The sequence below is a fragment of the Bicyclus anynana genome, chromosome 19 (genome assembly GCF_947172395.1).
Source record: "Bicyclus anynana chromosome 19, ilBicAnyn1.1, whole genome shotgun sequence".
Classification (NCBI taxonomy): Eukaryota; Metazoa; Arthropoda; class Insecta; order Lepidoptera; family Nymphalidae; genus Bicyclus; species Bicyclus anynana.
Window position 1 is genome coordinate 11,523,255 of NC_069101.1, and position 19,602 is coordinate 11,542,856.

General features: G+C 34.5%; 4 protein-coding genes across 15 annotated transcripts in view; 3 read left to right on the forward strand and 1 right to left on the reverse strand.

Annotated features, from left to right (window-relative positions):
• Positions 1–512: 512 nt before the first annotated feature.
• On the forward strand, positions 513–3,478 carry LOC112045557 (myotrophin). Its single transcript, XM_024081784.2, has 4 exons — positions 513–690; positions 919–1,029; positions 2,501–2,584; positions 2,941–3,478. Exons 1-4 carry the CDS (start codon positions 622–624, stop codon positions 3,025–3,027), a joined length of 351 nt encoding a protein of 116 aa, XP_023937552.1. The 5' UTR covers positions 513–621; the 3' UTR covers positions 3,028–3,478.
• Positions 3,477–7,138, reverse strand: LOC112045556 (group XIIA secretory phospholipase A2). The gene is made up of 3 exons (XM_024081783.2): positions 6,757–7,138; positions 5,775–6,020; positions 3,477–4,969 (listed from the first exon to the last, which is right to left on the reverse strand). Exons 1-3 carry the CDS (start codon positions 6,986–6,988, stop codon positions 4,824–4,826), a joined length of 624 nt encoding a protein of 207 aa, XP_023937551.1. The 5' UTR covers positions 6,989–7,138; the 3' UTR covers positions 3,477–4,823.
• Positions 7,139–7,851: 713 nt separating this feature from the next.
• On the forward strand, positions 7,852–11,940 carry LOC112045571 (superoxide dismutase [Mn] 1, mitochondrial). Its single transcript, XM_024081806.1, has 5 exons — positions 7,852–8,021; positions 8,754–8,932; positions 10,387–10,525; positions 11,042–11,196; positions 11,640–11,940. The coding sequence occupies exons 1-5, from the start codon at positions 7,990–7,992 to the stop codon at positions 11,783–11,785; spliced, it is 651 nt and encodes a 216-aa protein (XP_023937574.1). The 5' UTR covers positions 7,852–7,989; the 3' UTR covers positions 11,786–11,940.
• Positions 11,941–12,632: 692 nt separating this feature from the next.
• LOC112045572 (kinesin-like protein unc-104) overlaps positions 12,633–19,602 on the forward strand; it is a 155,665-nt gene continuing 148,695 nt past the window's right edge. For 7 of the 12 annotated variants that reach the window (XM_052887364.1, XM_052887372.1, XM_052887370.1 and 4 more), the window contains exon 1: positions 12,633–12,779. The gene's annotated coding sequence lies outside the window, so the exon portion shown is untranslated. The remainder of the gene's footprint in view (positions 12,780–19,602) is intronic. The other 5 variants (XM_052887377.1, XM_052887373.1, XM_052887375.1 and 2 more) reach the window with 2 other exon arrangements.

Consider the following 19,602-nt stretch of genomic DNA (forward strand, 5'->3'; position numbering starts at 1 on the left):
TTATGAAACACGGCTAAAACTGACGTGATATAAGGTCGGAATATGCCAGACTAGTTAAGAACCCATACGGGGCCCTTAGTCATGAGCTGGTTCTTGAAACGCGGCACGATCCTAACGGATGCCGTATGGGTGCCGGTGCACGTGAGTTTTAGCCGTGTTTCATAATCAATTAATATGAATAACATTCACGAGAGTTTAAATTCTAAAATAACCAAAATGATAAAAATAATAATTTTAAAATAGTAACTTCATCATTTAGTAACCTACAAGTTATTGACCGATTTATACGTATGCCATTTAACTACACAAACCCGATTTTTTAGGAAGCTTTCTTAGGAACGAAAACGACTATAATAATGAAACATCGATTCTACAGGAACATTTTTATAAAGATTCTTGATATTTGACAGAGGGGTAACATCTAACTAGTCCAGATCCTTTTGTAACTATTCTGAGGTTAGACAAATGTATCAATTTATTTAATTGTCTGTGGTAATTGAAGTTTAGCATTGCTTTATTAGCCGTCTGTGGTGATAGATTTGTCAATCATTGAAATTTAAGATTTTAGATTTCTGGATTTTGGGAAATAAACAGAAAGAAAAACTTTGAAAGTACGTAACAATGGGCGAATTAGTTTGGGGAATCAAAAACGGCGACATTGATCAAGTAAAAGACATCGTTGAACAAAAGGTAAAAATAAGAAACATCATGAAACTACACGTTTGCAAAATCCAAATCATCATTGGCCGTACAATACTAATAGAAATTTATGAAAGTAATTCTTACAAGCTTACCTGCCACTTAGACACAAAGGCCTTTGCTGAAAATACCTACTTGCTATTAAAAATAATGTTAATGGTAGGGTCCTTGTTGGTTTCCAAAAAAATCATTACAAATTATCACAATTATTGTTTATAGAAAATTGATGTGAATGCACTTATCGATGGCCGAGTTCCTCTACATTATGCTGCAGATTATGGACAGACAGCGGTTGTAAATTATTTATTAGACAAAGGAGCTGACCCCAATGTAAGTGTATTATTTATTTTATTTATTAAAAATTCACAAAAAAAAGTATATTACGGCTTGGCAAATTCGTTGATGACACTCCCATGATATGCGGGCGACGGGGAGAAAGATCTTCGGGAGTATGTCGCTACCCCCCTTCCGCCCCCCATAGACCATCAGGAGTGTTATAAACGAATTTACCAAGTTATACACAGAAGTGTGTAGAACATTGAGTCACCAAAATGCCATATCCGTAAGTTTGACTTGGAACTTATATTAAGAGAAAGCAACAAAAGGAAAATTGGTTGTTACAACTATGATTGGTTTAGAATTAGTGGCGGATTTGTAGTCTTGGCCGTCCTGGGCCCTATTTTCCTAGTCTGTTTAATGAAGTTATTTTATTGCCTTTTATCTAAATCTACAAAATACACCTGCAAATGGTTTGATTTTTTAATGTCTTCCAAGGTTTTGGGTGATAGTGCACATTTTAATAAAATTTTCTAAACAGTTTTAATTTTTAAGAAAAATGATAAAATTCACACTTGTAATTGGTGAAATTTGGATATTTTTCATTGCTTGTTCCCACATTTGTAATGGTCGCCATAGACACGGGCCATCTGGGCCTTAGGGTAAATCTACTACTTTATAGAATATAGACCAAACTTTTCAACTAGTTTCTGTACTTTAAGAATACACCTTTTATATTTAAGTTGTACATCACATACAACAGCTAATATTGTCTTAAAACAATCTATGAAATGAGATGTTGTGTGGTGTATGTTAACATAAAAATATAGTTATCTTAGTCACACCAAGATAAAAAAAAAACATACATACAGCCGAACGTAGAACCTCCTCCTTTTTGGAAGTCGGTTAAAAAATAGTCATAGACTAAAGTGACCAGAGGAATATTGAGTCTACTATTGTTGTTCCATTAGTTGTTTCAGTCAATAGTTTTAAAGCAAAAAGCTTCAATCAACACCATATGCAGCATTTTCACTTAACTGCTGGTTCAAGGGTTCTGATACAAAGGGATATTTTTTTTTTTTTTTTTTTTTTTTTTTTTTTTATTATTATTCTTTACAAGTTAGCCCTTGACTACAATCTCACCTGATGGTAAGTGATGATGCAGTCTAAGGAGTGTCAGTGTTAGGAGGAGGATGAAAATCCACACCCCTTTCGGTTTCTACACGGCATCGTACCGGAACGCTAAATCGCTTGGCGGTACGTCTTTGCCGGTAGGGTGGTAACTAGCCACGGCCGAAGCCTCCCACCAGCCAGACCTGGACAAATTAAGAAAACCTCAATCTGCCCAGCCGGGGATCGAACCCAGGACCTCCGTCTTGTAAATCCACCGCTCATACCACTGCGCCACGGAGGCCGTCAAGGGATCAGGAATTGATTTTAACATTCAATTCTCAATAGTAGTTACCTTACAGTGTCATATCCTCAGACAATAGAAAAACTAAATAATCCTCTTTATGGTTTTCAGATGGTTGACAAACATGGCATATCTGTAATTCTTGCAGCTATTTGGGAAGGTCATACTGATTGTGTTAAAACATTACTAAAACATGTAAGTTAAACATATGTCTTACTTATGAATCAAAATGGGCTAGTTTTATTTTACATTTTCATTTATACAAATTGTTAAAAGTTTAAAAAGAAGTTTTCTTGTAAATATTTAATAAATAAATGAGAGAAAATAAAAAAAAAATTACCCACTCTTGGGCAGTTTTGATACAGATGTTATGATGCTGTTGAGAGATTATTGGTTATTTTCATCTTGTAATACCATTAATATTATGTTTTCTTATTGTCTTATTGAGGGAGATAAAATACTTGTACAGATATAAAAGTGGATAGTGTAAGATTAAAGTCTATTGTTATCTTAGTATTGGTTATTCCAAGAGATCATTTTTATTTTTACAGGGGGCATCTAAGAATGGCAAAACACCAGACGGCACACCATACATTGAAGCTGCTGAAAAGGATGAGATCAAAGAGCTATTAACATAGGAAAAAAACCCAAAAAATCATACTAATATATATTTTTTAAGTTAATTAAAATCGCTCACAGTAAAATTTATTAAAAGCTACAATCCAGTAGAATGAAATTAAATTAATAATCATATATTTACATGCATTTATTTATATTGCGATTAATTAATTATTATAGTCTCAAGATTTTATTATGAATTAAGGAATAATCATAATTATGTATTATGACTGCGTCCACTAGTAGTACTATTTTGTTTATAATATCTACTAACAAGTACTTTTTAAGTCATATAATACTAACAAGTAGCACTGATGATTTGGAAATTAATTTCAGATTTTGTTTATAGCATTTTTTTACTTTAAAAGGCCTATACTTTAAATGCAAATTTATTATTTTATATAAAAAAGAGCAGGCAAGTAATATAAAGGGAGTAATTTCTATTGCTAAAATAAAAACATGAAATATGTATGTTTTATGATTTTATTTCAAATCACCTTATTCTAAATATAAAACTTTACATATCACATTTAATAGATATTTTACATATTGTTATGTATTTTGAGGCAAGAATGAGATATGCCTATGCAATCATTGATAATAAACTTGACTCTAATAGGTACATACTAAATAACTATCTTATCATACTGTTGCAGTTAAAAAGCCAAGTTCTGTTATTAGAACTATAATATACTGTTAATTTGATGTATGTATAACTAATCATTACAATAGGCTAGTTGACACTTTTAAAAGTTCATTAGCGTTCTACTAGACTGAAATTTTCTTTTTCTGATTTTTTGAGACGTGATTACATGAAAATTTTAGTTTTTAAATATGATTTTGATGAGCCAAAACACTTGTCGGCCATGACAGTCAGAGGCCAGAGGATATTTCCTTCCTTTAAGCCTTCCACCAGCCAGATCTGGTCAAATTAAGAAAATCTCAATCTGCCCAGGGGATCGAACCCAGGACCTCTGTTTTGTAAATCCACCGCGCAAACCACTGCGCCACGGAGGCCGTCAAAATTAAGTTTTATAAGAAATACTAACTTCTATTAATTGATATCAATATATTTTGGAGCCTTGTTCCATGTACTACACGAAATTAATATTGTTTATATTAAATTTGATATGAGTCAACTACAATATTGTTAGGAAAAATGTTGTGCAATATTAAAAAATATACATAGAACAATAAATAACAGCTTAACAATATGTGTAGCAAATAATAATATTAGAGAACAAAGTACTTAAACAAATGAAATAATAATTAATAATGAATTAGTAAGTTAAAAATACACAAGCTCTAGAATGAGATAACATTACCTACCTACAACACAGGTGATTTTGTTTGTACTTCATAAGAGAGAACCTACAGTCAAAGCAATTCTTGTCATTGTTCAGCAGGGCTATTCAGTAATGATATTTTTATAACTCCCAAGTGCGATTCTAATTGACATATATCTCTCTCTCTGTCTACCACAATACTATAAATTGAGAGAATTAGAGGTGAATTCGAAACTTGCACTTGCTAGTTATACAGAACATTGTTACAGAATATCATTACTGATCTGCAGGGCTATTCTATAACATGTTTTGTATAACCTATATGTCTTTGTCTAACACAATACTATAGAAAGAGACAGATAGAGGAGAATCGAAACATTGTTACAGAATAGACCTACCCTACTGGTATGTAGTACTTTGACTGTGGCAAATTACTTACGTAGTGATAAAAATAGCAAAGCACATGTTCCAAGTTATAGATCAATATAATGATACAAAAATTATGTACCTCAGGTACAAATAATTAAATCTCACAAGTCACCACTTCCAGTTGTAAATTTTTTATATTTATTTTTAGCAGGTGGACAGTAACAGGCATTTTTCTGCGCATTTAAATATGATTTGCAACCAAGGGTTAAAGTGCCTGTAAACAGTAGTTTAGCAGCTGCTTTACAACCTGTAAAAGTAAAAATTTAATTATTATCTATTGTAGCAAAACAGTCCCTTCTCACAGATCCAAAGAAATTTCTTCAATGTGATGCAATATGCTTGATTAATACAGAAGTATATAGACTAGCTTTGATTAGAGTTTGTTGGATTCTAGGAACTGTCAGGTTTTTAATGAATTAATTAATTAGAACTTGATATTGATCTTTTATTAGAATCAAAAATTAATATAAAGAAACACTATAAAATTGTTTGTCTTTGCTGATAGATTTGCATACTACATTATTATGTAATATTCAAAGGCAAACTGCTAAGTCTAAAGCAATATGAAATCTTTAATTTGTTGAAATAATGCAAGGCACCATGACAATGCACCTAAGGGCAAAATTTATAATATCTGAATATCACTGGTGTAAAAGCTGTGTGAGAAGTTGGAAAAATGTTACATGGTGCATATCATGCACATCGGCTTGACTTGTTTATTATGACATTTTATATACATATTCAGTAGGTCAGAGAATCAGCTATCTATTTTTCAAACCCCTAAGTGATAAGGGGTGGAACATGTGGTATTAAAAATACATACAACCCAAAATATTCAATTTTCTATTACTATAATAGTCATTTTAATAACTTTATAATTTTTTACCCTGCTTGAGAGCATCAATTATTGTCACTTGGTAAGTAGGGGTAGGGTAGCATGGGTAGGGTGGGAGAAGAATAGGATAGGGGTAGGGAATTAGTCAAAGTGAAGCTGTCTGATTTGACCCGATCCACTAGTAATTACATAAACATAAATATAAGATCAAACATACCTTTGGTTATAGTTTCACCACCAATATTGACTCCTTTATATGTTTCACAATAATTGTAGAGACATCTCTTGAATTCTAAATCACAAACTTCCTTGCCACTGTTGCATGTGTCATAGCATATATCATGTGTGTCACAACATTTGGTCATCTGGTCTATGGGCAAATACTCTGTGGATATCTCAATTCCTAGAGAACCACATCCGTCTGATGTTGGTATATGATTTCTGTTGCGTACAGGTTTTTGTCCTGCAAAGGAATTTATATATTTTTATAGTTAAATAATAGATGCCCTATGGTTTCACCTGCTTCCCTGTTCATGTGGGAAAAAGGGGATTCAATATAGCCTATGTAACTTGGTGAAGATAAATAAATATACTTAAAAATATATACTTGCCCCAAAGTAAGCATAAAGCCTGTGTTATGGGTACTATGTACTAAGATATATAAAAGTAAAAAGTTGAATTCTCAAAATGTTGAGATGTAATTTGGCAGGGGGTAGTTAGTAGATGTCTGCTAAGAATGGATTCTGTGGCAGGGCCGGACTCATCATCATTATTATCAGCCAATGGAAGTCCACCGCAGGACATAGGCCTTTTGTAGGGATTTTCAAATGGATTAAGGAAATCCACATATGGACAAAGTTAACAGTAAATAAAACAAGTAGGTCAAGCCATTATCATATTTTAATTGTTATAGATTAAGAAATTTATATATACATAGATTTTATATTTATAATATATATATTAGCAGACGCCCGTGACTGTTCACATGAAATTAGATTTTTACAAATGCCAAAGGAACCATGATGTTTTTCAGGATTAAAAGTATCAAAATATTATGTGTTAATCTATATAATCAAGCTTTACTCCGAATTTCAGGCAAATTGGTTCAGTATTTGGGGCGTAAATGAGTAACAAACATGCTTACACACTCACAAACTTTCGCTTTTAAACAATTAGTGTGATCTAAAAGAATTACCAACCTTCAGGGCAAGAAAATATACACTCCTCTTCGACTGCTGCATCAAACACATCATGTAACGATTTAAATTTTTCCGCCACAGTGATTACATTTCTAAACATGTCTCCGAATACTGACTCTGCGGATAAAACAGCATCTTTTAGATTTCTTAACATACTTGAACCAATACCAGTGTAAGCATAGGCCGCAAAAGTTAAAACATAAATAAATATCTTCCTATATGGGATTTCCATTTTTGAAAGCTAGCACTGTATTTAATTTTCTTTCATTTCCCAACTATATTATATGACGTGGTTCATTAAAATTGGATACAAATTAATCTAAAGTGTTAAATTTAGCTCGCACATCACTCTCAGCTGTTTTTAAATTTCCAAACTTCATAATTCATATTCAATGCACGAACGTCAAAGAGACGTCAACGTCAAATGTTGTTTTGTATTTGTTTTGTTTACAGACGACCATAGAGTAAATTGAATCCTCAGACTAATTATACAGGGACCTGCCTTGCTAGACGGTGTCCCTGTCAAATTATAAGATCAACGATCTAACGTGATTAGAAATACTGTTTCTTTAAAATCAATGTTTCATTGTTGTAATCGTTTTCCTCGTGTAAAGAGCTCCCTAAAAATGCCGGTTTGTGTAGTTGAATGACAAAAAATGGAAACATTCCATTTATATTTGTAATAAAACTAATGTCTATGCGGAATCGTGTCTTCATACGGAAAAGCAAAACATCGATCCAGTAATCGTAAATTACGTGTTATGTCTAACGAGTCTATGCGATGAGTTTATTAAGCTATGTAAATATTGCACATGTGTGTATTGCGAATCTATATTTCTGTGTAGTGTAGGACACGAAATATATTTATTGGTATCAAATATTTTCGTTGTGTAAGTTTATAGTCCCCCTCAAAAACGACTGACAATCTTGTTGGTGAATATGGGTGAGGTACAGGTGTTTGGTCTGAGGAGGCAGTTCGCTATATAATTCGTCTGAGTACGATACCTGTAGGCTTATGTACGATCATGTAGGCTTCAAAAGTTATCTGTGTATTTCGTTTTGTTTGTGACATGACAGTATTTATGATTTTGACTTTGACGTGGGCTTTGACGTTTCGGTCACGAATATAGTCACCGCAAATTATTGCATAATTGTTTTTAATTCTATTTATTTCTTAATATCAAATATTACGCCGATAATTTTGCCGGTTTATAGCAGCTGCATTTAGTTACAATGTTCGGAACACGTGGGATTGGCACTTTAATGTAATTATTTAACTATTTAATATTATTTAACACCGCACCGCACACACGTACTTTGGCCCTAATTAAAATATTGTAGATACTTTCAGATGCAGATTAAAGAACTTTGCGTACCTACATGATCTTTTTGTTTGCAAATGCAGCTTTTACCTCTTGTTGCTTGAAATTACACTTAGTACGAATCGATACACAACCTCACAGTTATACCCAAGTATCGCATAGAAAGGTGCACCACAGACCAGAGAAGTTTAAGCTTATAATCCCTCTGGATGGGTGCCATTCGTGAGACTATAGTATTGATAAGATTATTCTTCTCACATCTCATACATTTCCATTTTGCTGCTGTATTCTCTCTGCTAAAAAATTGCACACCAATGTTTCTTTTGACTTTAAATAGTTGTAACAAGTAAAATTTTATACTAACTGTATTTATTGTAATTTATAACTTTGTAAGCAGAAAACCATTTTTCTGTTTGTTAAAAATATCCTACTTTGATAATCATCGAGAACCCTAACTGAGTAACAGAACAGAGTAACTGCCCCTGTAGCCAACTTCGTAAACTAGTAAAATGTATGGAAATGACAGATCTTGATCATGTGACCTGTCAATAGCAAATGTCATTCGTATACATTTTTTTTAATTGATGTGCCGCATGGCTACAGGGGCTGGTTATATGTATAATTTTCTAAGGGGTCTGTTGTATCTTTAAGTATGAATTCATTTGTATGTTACAGTCGCACTGTAGGAGCGGCTCGCCAGGCCCACACCCTACCAGAACTGCCATATGATTACCATGCGCTAGAGCCAGTCATCAGCAGGGAGATTATGAGCTTGCACCACAGCAAGCATCACGCCACCTATGTTAATAATTTGAATGCTGCAGAGGAGAAACTTGCTCAAGCACAATCTAAAGGTTGTATCATCATCATCTCCTTACCCTTATCCCACTTAAGTGGGGTCGGAAAAATATGTCAATCTTTTCCATTCGTTTCTATTACTCGTCAACTCATCATCCACTCCTTTTACACACATGTCCTCTTTCACACAATCCAACCATCTCTTCTTTGGCCTTCCTCTCCTCTTATGACCTTCCACTTGCACATTTGTATATAATCTTAATTTGTATAAATTATGTGTACTCCTAAATTACTAAACCAATTTTAACAAAATTTTCAGTTGTACAGTTCGATCTAACTTAGATAGAGTAGGGTTAGGGTAACATTAAGGTAGAAGTTTACTTCTATCTAAACACTAATTAAATTTAGGGATTTATACACTAGAAAATTTTAACCCTAAATTTTCATCTAACCTTTTATTATCAACCTCAATTTTTAAATACCAATACGGGAAAACAGTGGTTGCCACTGTGGTATTTATAAGTTTGTCGATCAGGGTATGCACTATTAAGAAAAAAGAACCAAATTGGGAAAATCTGCATTTAGTCAGGATTAAGAAAACATCCCTTAGGGTTTGCAATACTTTAATGCATGTATGAAGTGCTGGTTGCCAGATCAGCTAATAAGTATATAAATTAACCTTAATCCTTTTATAATCCCCTATGTTTTATTATTACTCATAATGAAGTAGCTCATCTACTTAATTATGACCAATAAATATCAAGCTTAGCAATCAAAATGGAAGTACATGTGGTAGGTAGAGAATTTCATTACTGGTTTCCTGCTAAACATTATAATATTATGATAATAATTAACAGAAAACATTGAAATGATGAATGGATAGACATAAAAAGAAACATATTGCAATTATGGCTTTAGTAATGAACCATAAGCAGTTTAAACAAATTAAGCTTAGGTTGTTTTAATAAAATTACATATTTTATCATTATCTTTAATAATATTCAACAGCAGTAGACACAAACACAATACTTTCATTATTGACTGCCATAAAATTTAATGGCGGTGGACATGTCAATCACGCCATATTCTGGTTGAATTTGTCGCCATGCAGCTCTGAGCCTTCCTGTGAACTTTCAACAGCTATTGATCAGTAATATTCTTATTAATGGTCTAAATAATATGTTGAGTAGCTTATTGTTAGGTCATGGTTTTTGGTTAATATTGACTTAGTTCAGTTAATTTTTTTATCATAAATTATATTTAAAGATTTAGTAGTTATTCATAAATGTGTAAACTATTAGTTTTATTACATTAGCAGTTTTAAACTCATATAAGCAAATTCTGAATCAGAAACAGTTGTCTCAAACTATTTTAACTATTTACAGCATAAAAGCTTAGACCTATCAAATATATCATATTTGATGTTTTTACCAATATAACAATACTGGTTGATTATAAAAAAAAAAAACAAGAATAAAAATATTTTTTTACTGTCTTCAATAATCTTCAGGTGACATCTCAACAATTATCAGTTTGGCGCCAGCCCTCAAATTCAATGGTGGTGGACACATCAACCACACAATCTTCTGGCAGAATCTCTCTTCTAGCGGTGGTAAACCATCTGATGCGCTTAACCAAGCTATTCAGAAGTAAATATTTCAAAATTTTGACGATTTCATTTCCTGTACTAACCTTTTCTCCTTGATTATTCTCTAATATTAATCATATTTTTATTTACAATTTTCTTTTTTGTTATTTCTTAAAAGAAAATTTCATTTATCATATTCTTTAATTCCGTCTCTGGGTTGATGTCCTTTTAAGTTTGCTCTTCCTTTCCTTTCTCCAAATTATTTAAAAACTCCATTTGCTTTAACTAAATGTATGATCTTGTAGTAATATGTAATAACTTTAAGCTAGTAAATTTTTGTCTATATCCTTTCTGTGTTTTGCTTTTCAGTTTTGAGCAAATGAGCATAGTAGTGTGTTTTTTTTTTTTTTTTAATATTTTATTTCAAAATGACTAGAAAGCTATAAAGTATTGTAGTGTATATGTATGTATGTAAATAATTATGTTGTTATTTGATGTTTAAAGTCTAATTATTTCCTTGTTGAATATAGAAAACAATAGACAATGGTGTAGATTCAAAATTGGAATTCATTTACAGAGATTTTGGATCATTGGAGAACATGAAGAATCAACTTGCAACTGCGTCTGTGGGTGTACAGGGGTCAGGATGGGGCTGGCTTGGATACAACAAGCAGATGAAAAAGTTGCAAATTACCACTTGCCAGAACCAAGATCCTTTGGAAGCTACAACAGGTTCATAAACTACAATTTCTCTCTCTTCCAATGGAGACCCAATTACACAGACTAATTAAGAGTCTACACTCTACAATTTATTCATATATTCAACTTTATCTGCCCTTAATTACACCCTGTCACAATATTTGTTCTTATTGGACATCTACTAATTTATAAACCACCCTGAAATTTGGGGATTGCTATTAATACATTTATTTAGAAGAAGAAAATGTGGATGTTAATTTTAAGAAAATACAGCTATTTAATGGAATATATGGATAAATTGTGTTTTATAAAAAAAATCCCCCACCCCCATGTAAAGTAATAATTTAGGCATCTAATTATTATTAATATTTAATACTGATCTGATTTGATCACAAATCTATCTGAGGACCTGTGGGGTTATTACTTAAACTATTTATGCTTTGCATTATACTGTCAATCTTGATTATTGTTTCCAGGTATTGTGCCTCTATTTGGAATTGACGTTTGGGAACATGCTTACTATCTTCAGTACAAAAATGTCCGGGCTGATTATGTGAAAGCAATCTTCGATATCGCCAACTGGAAGGACATTTCAGCAAGATATGAAAAAGCAACTAAGTAGATCTGTAACTACCAAAAAAAGTGCATTTGTTATTTTTTTTTTTTGCAAAGCAAAATGTTAATCTCGTAATCTCTGGTTAGGATGTGATGTGATAGACTTGGGAATTTGTGATGCCTTGTTAAGACAAATCATAATATAGGTAATTATCCCCGAAATGTGTTTGTTTCTAATACCCCACTACCTACTATTTGAATAATTACAATGCGTAGAAGCTATACTGTTTATACCCTGACATGAGATATGACATATGACATATACATAACAAAAATGAGGGTATAAATCATTAGTCATTTCACACCTATTAATAATTATAATTAACTTGTTCTTAAATTTATGAAAATAAAGAGTACTATGCTTAGAACAGTTAGATATGGTTAATATATTTTATATAACATTTTATAAACAAACCATACTTATTTTAAAATAAATAAGATGCGAAATGAAATGCGTTTTCCACCTACATTTCTAATTTCTTTGTTGGTAAACAGTATTCATCATGAAAGGCTGTAATATATGCCTACTAATTAGTTACTCTGATTAATATAAGATGGCGCTACTATCTTATCCTCCGACTTTTAAAAATAATAATAAATAAAATGCAATGCAATGGGATTGTCGCTACTTTCTATCCAAAGATGTCGCTATATCGACAAATAATAAAACATTAGAAGGTTTTTGGAAAATTAGAAAACCACTCGTATAAATTTACCACAGAACCAGACATCGTTTTGTGTACTAACCACAAATTATTAGATACAGGCTTGTCGTACTGCACTTCGGCCCCAGGAACGGAACGTAGACATGTCAAAAAGGGATTGTCATTGGTACTGACAGTGACATATGTCATTGATTGTCTTAAAAAATTGTCAATTTTTTGTGAGAGTGTTTCAATTGCTTCTGAAAATAAATAAATATTTTGCATTATTTTGATTATATCGCCGTATAAACTATACAAAAGTGTTGATCGAGACAAGTTCCAGCCCCTTGTGATCTGGTAAGTGAAGATTCCTCTGTATTTCTTTGTGAAAATGAGCACTTACGTGCATCGTTACTGTTATTGATTTTTCAGAAAAGACCTAATAAAAGATATTTCACCAGGCAAGGTTTGTAATCTATATTATTGAATTGCATAGCCATATTATGTTTTAAGTAACTCCAAACATCTTTCTTAAAAACGATTATGTATATTTACCTATTTCGTATACATTTTTTCAGTAGGTACATAATAATTAAGTAACATTTTTTTTGTTTAATAAATTGAGCGAAACCCTTCGTGCTTGAAGGTCGGTATTATTAGGAAACTAGAGTAGGAGGCTGAATTAGAAGCAATAGCTTATTGCTACACAATTTTTAGACAAAGAAAACTTCTATGTAATAAATCATTAAGTGTTTATTAAAAAATATATTAAAATAGTTATTAAGTTCTACCATGTACAAACAGTGAAAAGAATGGTTTTTCTTTTGCTATTGAACATTGTAAATCAATAACTGTACTAGTCTTGAACCAGACTTAACCACAATTGAAGTGCATTGTGAAAGACAGAAAACCTTTGCACAGACTTACCAGTAAACTTCATTCTGGGGATGGTATCAAGTGACAATTATTGTTTGGTCTTGTTATTAGCTAATTTAGAAGAACTAGCTAGGATGGGAGCAGGTCTCGAGTTCCTAGGGCCGGAGCCCTGCCTACCCATCCCATACTCAATAATAAAGAGGGTTATTGAAGGAATCATAGAAAGAGAATCGAATACACAATGGAATAGCTCGACTAAATGCAGACAGTCAAAAATGTTCCTGAAGTCATTTGACAAGAAGAAAACAACACAACTACTGTTACAAAGCAGACCCAACATAGCACTGGTAGCAGGCATGACAACTGGACATTGTCTGCTCAATAGACACTTGAAGATAATGAAAATCATAGAAGATTCATCATGTCCAGGTTGTGGTGAGGGGGAGACCAGCTATCACTTTATAGCTGAGTGTCCCATGTTTGCGCTGGGAAGATGGGAGTTACTAGGTAAGGATACATTAAATGAAGTAGACCTGACAGATCTCAGTATAGGGGATATTGTTAGGTTCACGAAGGCTACAGGAAGATTTGAGGGGGGAACACTGTCGAGACACCAGTGAACCTGTGTCCTTTTACCACGGGAATTGGGTGGAATGGTCCCTAATTAGGACTGATCACCCATCTGGCCTCGTCAGACGTCCCCTCTATAAGTATATATATTAGCTAATTTAGCCGATAGTTCTAGCTGCAGTAGGTACGGACACAGGACACTAATTTAAAAGGTCTTGATACTCTCCCAATGGACTATTGTTGAACTCATACCTAGCACAAGCTATTCATTTAGGTGGAGTAGGTCACATTATCTGCTATGAAAAATTCAGTTTATAGTCAAGCAACTGATCACTGATAGATGTAACTGAACACAAAAAAAAACTATTGCATTAAAAAATAAAGGTGGAAGAGGTACATAGGGGTATATAGCGGAGGGGCCGGGTGGGCCGTTTACTGTGGATAAGATTTAAATTAACCTCAATTTAAATCTTTAAGTTGATATTTACAAAAGAAGAAATAACTTTTGTTTATTCAATATTCAATATATTATACTAGGTATATGATAATTTAACATTTTGGCTATATATGGCTATAATTTAACAAAGTATAGTCTTAGTACAGTAATTAAATATGTACTCAGAATGTAGATAGTTCATTAATAAAATGTGAGTTATATATTGTTAATTTTTTGACAAAATTATATTATGCTTGCGAATTCTTTGTTCTTCATAAATATTATGCAATAAAAATGTAGGATATATGGGAATCTTAGTAATCCTCGACTGAAATACATGACCTACCATAAAATCAAATAGCTTATGTGCAGTTAGCTGGGGTGAGTTTTGACCTATAACTTACCCCCATTATAATATAATTGTTACTACAGACAACTTGTAGGGTGACCATAAATATTTATTATTCTAGTCTGTATTTTTTTTTATTCTTTACGAGTTAACCCTTGAAAATAATGAAATTTTTGGTTGATGTTTGCTTACTGCGTTTTCTACATCTCAATTTTGTGTATTTGTGATCATCTGGACACCTTTCTTGATAAGTACTGTTTACCAACAAAGAAATAAGAAATGAATGTAGAAAACGCATGTCATTTCATAACTTGTTTATTTTAAATTATGCATGATTTGTTGATATCATGTTATATAAAATTAACCATATCTAATTGTTCTAAGCTTACTAATCAAATTTATTTTCATTAATTTAAGAACAAGTTAATTATAATTTTTATTAGGTTTTAATTGATTTGTTGCTAAACAGTACTCATCAAGAAAGGATGAAGAATATGTACCAACAACATACCTAGAAATAATGTAAAGTTGCTTTGATTTATACATTCAAGAGGAGAGGTCTATATATTGTATATGAATCCATATATCCTTTGGTCATGCCATCACGCAGAGTAGGGGTAGGGTAAGGTAGAGGTAGGGTAGGGGTAAGATAGGGAAGAAGTCCACATAAGTCAAAGGGAAGCTTGACCGGGGCCCCTAAAGGGTTGATAATGATGAAACTTACTGTGTACATACTACGGTGTGATAAAATTTAATTAGGGTAAAAGCATCAACATGCTGCCCCAATCCAAGCATATTAACATGTTACCCTGATTCAATCCTTTCACAACATGTTGGAAGTTCGTTACCTAAATATGCCAGACCTACACCAAAAATGCAGCGAATACTACATGTATTGTAAATGTAGCTCGAGGATATGTGTCAGCTGTGGGGATAGGTCCGGCATTATTGTTGTAGGGTGTCCATGAATATCATCAGGCTATCATTATAAATTAAATCATTATTTTTATCATTATACAACTAAAATAGGTATTTGATGACTGTTGTATGTGAGTAACAATGTTTTTGATAATAGGTGTCTAAAAGCTCTACATTTAAGATGAAAAACTGCAATCCATGTCATGAAATGGAAGGAGTTCTCATTTCAGTGTATATGGTTTTTCCACACTTGACCTCCTTTCTTTGAGATTAATTGACAAATTTAAACCTTGGTTGTTATACTCCTAGCACAGCTTTTGCTTACTTGAGGGGAAAACAGAATGAAAAAAATATTTGTTGTTGTGCATGTTTAAAAAGACATTCTTTGTTGAATTAAATCATTAACTGAATCTTTTCATGGTGAGTTCATATTATAATTAACCATAGGTATACCGATTTCTCAAATAATCTTATCAAAGTTTAAAGCATAAATAATTTTCTCAACTCTACTATCCAGCCAAAGATTCTCTTTGAAACGAATAATTTTTAAAATTACTAAATAATGAATAATAATTTCAATGAATTTTGGAACCATTACCATGAAATGAACTTTTGTAAAGTATGTAATAAATGCTCTACTGGTATAGAGTTTTCTTGAGTAGGTACATAGACCAAATCTTGCGTTAATCTTAGTTTAATCTAGCCGCGCATACAAATTTCGTTTAAAAACAATCAGGAAAACCAAATCACACTAAAGGAACTGTGTTGCGGTGCTTGTGCTTTGCATAAGTTACAGATTATTTGCTTTATAGATGAATGTCCTGATATAGAATCTTAAGCCGAAGCTTGCCTGCAGGGCTAGCACGGGCAAGGGAGAAATTTATCCACGGGGAGAGGATAAAACGTTTATCCCCCACACTCGTTTTATCCACTCACCGCGCATGGGCACGTCGGTGGATATAATATCCCCGGTGGATAAACGGAGGGAAAGACTTGTCAACCCATTTGTATATATCTTATAAATTGGTATTAGGTATATTAATAGTCCGAAATAAACGTAAATTTGATAATATTTGGTTTTTTTGTGCATATTATTTATCTGTTTTCTGTTGGCATTGTTTTGTTTGGTGATTGTTTTTTGCGGTGGTTTGTAGTAGGTATCTATAGTATCTATCATACTAGCGGATCCGGTCAAGCTTCGTTTTGACATAAGTGCACTTGTTCTCTATCCCTACTCTACCCTTCTTTTACCTCTACCCCTACCCTACCCCTGCCCTACCCTACCCCTGCCCTACCCTACCCCCCCCCTACCCCACCCCTACCCCGCACCTAACCCCCCCTCCCCCCTCCCCACCAAACCTACACCCCCCCCCCTACCCCGCACCTAACCCCCCTCCCCCTCCCCACCAAACCTACCCCCCCCTACCCCACCCCTAACCCTACCCCACCCCTACCCTACCCCACCCCTCCCCCACCCCTACCCCGCCCCTAACCCCCCTACCCCACCCCTACCCCGCACCTAACCCCCCCTCCCCCCTCCCCACCAAACCTACACCCCCCCTACCCTCCCCCACCCCTACCTAACCCCCCCCACTACCCCCCCCTACCCCACCCCCACCCTTACCGCACCCCTACCCCACCCCTACCCTACCCCTCCCCTACCCCACCCCTACCCCACCCCCACCCCTACCCCACCCCTACCTTACCCCTACCCTACCCCATATTGCGAAGCAATTGTTAAAGACCAAAACATGCGAGACATAATTGTTTTTTTAAGTAAAGTTTTATCCCCACATCAACTTCACAGGGATAAATTTATCGCGTTTAAATGTCAAAAGTCCCAAAGTATATCATTTTATCCACTCCATATGCCATAGTCGAGGAAAAGATCTCCACGCGTAATGTCAATCGGGGATTAATTTGTCTTTCCCTTGTGGCCATGCTATGACGGGTGGATTTATATCCTTAGTCAGTGGATATAATGAGTGGATAAAAATTTTATCCCTTGCCCATGCTAGCCCGGCAGGTAGAGATCGCTACTAAGGGATAAAGCTGCCTTTTCTATTCTACTTCTTGTTATGTTTCCTAAAGGTTTAAAAAGAGGTTGACATTTTTTATATATAAATCGTTCCTGTTGAGTTATATTTTTGTGAAATAATTACGTATATAAAAAACATACGAATATATTACTAGAAGGAGGTTCAAAGTTTACATCGAGTTTCACGCGGATGAAGTCGCGGGCGTCCGCTGGTTGTTTACTTATATAGTCTATCGTCACTCATAACTCGTACAGGCAGGTATAATTTGTGTAATTGTTATATTGTCCCAGTAATAGGTAACAGTGTGGCCGCCCTCGCTGCGGCGCTATAGAGTGGCGCCACACGCGAGCGCGGTGAATGCACTCGGAGGGGTCTAGTCCCATCCATTATGAAATATAAATTCAGGAAGCTACGAGTAGATACACTTTTGTAGATAGGTTTTAAAATTTTATACATGGTCTCCTTACGAAATTGGCGTGGAAAGCTATTTTGCGGTGTTTCTTATCTTGAAGAGATGAAATGAATTACTTTTAGTAAAGGACAGGAATTTGTTGGTGAAATTCTTAATCGTCCACAAAATAATATGTAAACGATTTACAAAGATTATGTCTTTGAAATTGCACTTGATTCATTGGTTTGAGCTCGACAGATGGCTATAGATACTAGTAATTACAGCACATACCTACTCATACAAGGTATTGTAAACGTAAAACAGAAATATCTTTAAATCATGTGACATCTATAGACTCAAAAAATCGTCTGTTAGTTGGAAAGTTGACCATTGTTCTTACGTTCATCGTTCTCACACTCTCGCTACAAACATATCCTATGCGCTTGACAACATATAAGGCATAGGTTTTAAGCCTCATTCATTTTACCTGGCTGAGTTTGTAGTGGGCCTCTCAGACTGAGTGCGTTTGGAGCCCGTACTCTTGCTTTAAGGTCGGGCTTGAAAATAGTTAGCTTATGTTATTTTTCAAAACATTGTCATTAGGAGCTTTTAGGTGAGAAGTTGGTGGTGTATATCGCGTCTTCTATATTTTTGCGTCTTGTAGAGCTTCGTGCATTTTTGTGTCGAGAGTGGTGCGGATTTGATCTGACCAACTACATCGCGGCTACGTCCTCGAAATCTCTTCGCTTCCACTTTGGCAGTGATAACAAGGCGAGGGAATAGAGAGTGCAAATTTCCAATTCTCATAAATTTATACACACAAATAACATCCCTAAACTTTCGACATCGTGGAACCTTTTATGTTTCAATGGAACCTTATTAGCCGTTGTGCCAAAAAGCTTTATCGATAACGCTTATCACGCTATTAATGCCATTAATAAAATTCCGTCAAAACCCCGTTTTGGAGTTCGTTTACCCACAGTTTACTTTGTCGCCCTTTCACGAACAATAACACTCCCCGCCGTTACAGTTAACCGTGACAGGTCAGTGACTGACGTTATTGAATCACGGATCAATTTTTCTCGCCTGCTTACCGTTTAGTGATTTTGCGTTCCGGTACGATGTGTAAAAACCGTCAGAGGTAGAATAAACTTCTTCCAAGTACCTAAGTTCGTTTCCATCCTAGACTACATCGTTACTTAACATTGAGGTAGCAGGCAAAGGGTTAATCTTAAATCGCCTTAGTATGAAGCTTACAGACAAGAGTAGAGTTTCGATCTGGTTCCTTCATTCTACCACAGAACATCGAGACGCCGTACATCATCATCATCATTATCAGCCTATGGACGTCCACTGCTGGACATAGGCCTTTTGCATGGACTTCCAAACAAAACAGTCTCGAGCCGCCAGCATCCAGCGGCTCCCTGCAACCCGCTTGATATCTTCGGTCCACCTAGTGGGGGGTCGTCCAACACTGCGCTTTCCGGTGCGGGGTTGCCATTCTAGCACCTTGGGACCCGTACCCGTAGACGCCATACACTAATATTATTTTGTTATTGACATCGAGTTCCACAAACTTTTCGCATCGACATTTCTAATAA

Excerpts from the sequence above, each read along its gene's own strand:
- LOC112045557 (XM_024081784.2), top strand. The coding sequence starts at position 622 with ATGGGCGAATTAGTTTGGGGAATCAAAAACGGCGACATTGATCAAGTA. Across the intron at positions 691-918 it reads AAGACATCGTTGAACAAAAG|AAAATTGATGTGAATGCACT; the intron begins GTAAAAATAAGA and ends TATTGTTTATAG. Across the intron at positions 1,030-2,500 it reads ACAAAGGAGCTGACCCCAAT|ATGGTTGACAAACATGGCAT; the intron begins GTAAGTGTATTA and ends TATGGTTTTCAG.
- LOC112045571 (XM_024081806.1), top strand. The coding sequence starts at position 7,990 with ATGTTCGGAACACGTGGGATTGGCACTTTAAT. Across the intron at positions 10,526-11,041 it reads CTTAACCAAGCTATTCAGAA|AGATTTTGGATCATTGGAGA; the intron begins GTAAATATTTCA and ends ATTCATTTACAG. Across the intron at positions 11,197-11,639 it reads TCCTTTGGAAGCTACAACAG|GTATTGTGCCTCTATTTGGA; the intron begins GTTCATAAACTA and ends TATTGTTTCCAG.
- LOC112045556 (XM_024081783.2), bottom strand. The coding sequence starts at position 6,988 with ATGGAAATCCCATATAGGAAGATATTTATTTATGTTTTAACTTTTGCG. Across the intron at positions 6,021-6,756 it reads TATATTTTCTTGCCCTGAAG|GACAAAAACCTGTACGCAAC; the intron begins GTTGGTAATTCT and ends ATTCCTTTGCAG. Across the intron at positions 4,970-5,774 it reads TGGTGAAACTATAACCAAAG|GTTGTAAAGCAGCTGCTAAA; the intron begins GTATGTTTGATC and ends TTACTTTTACAG.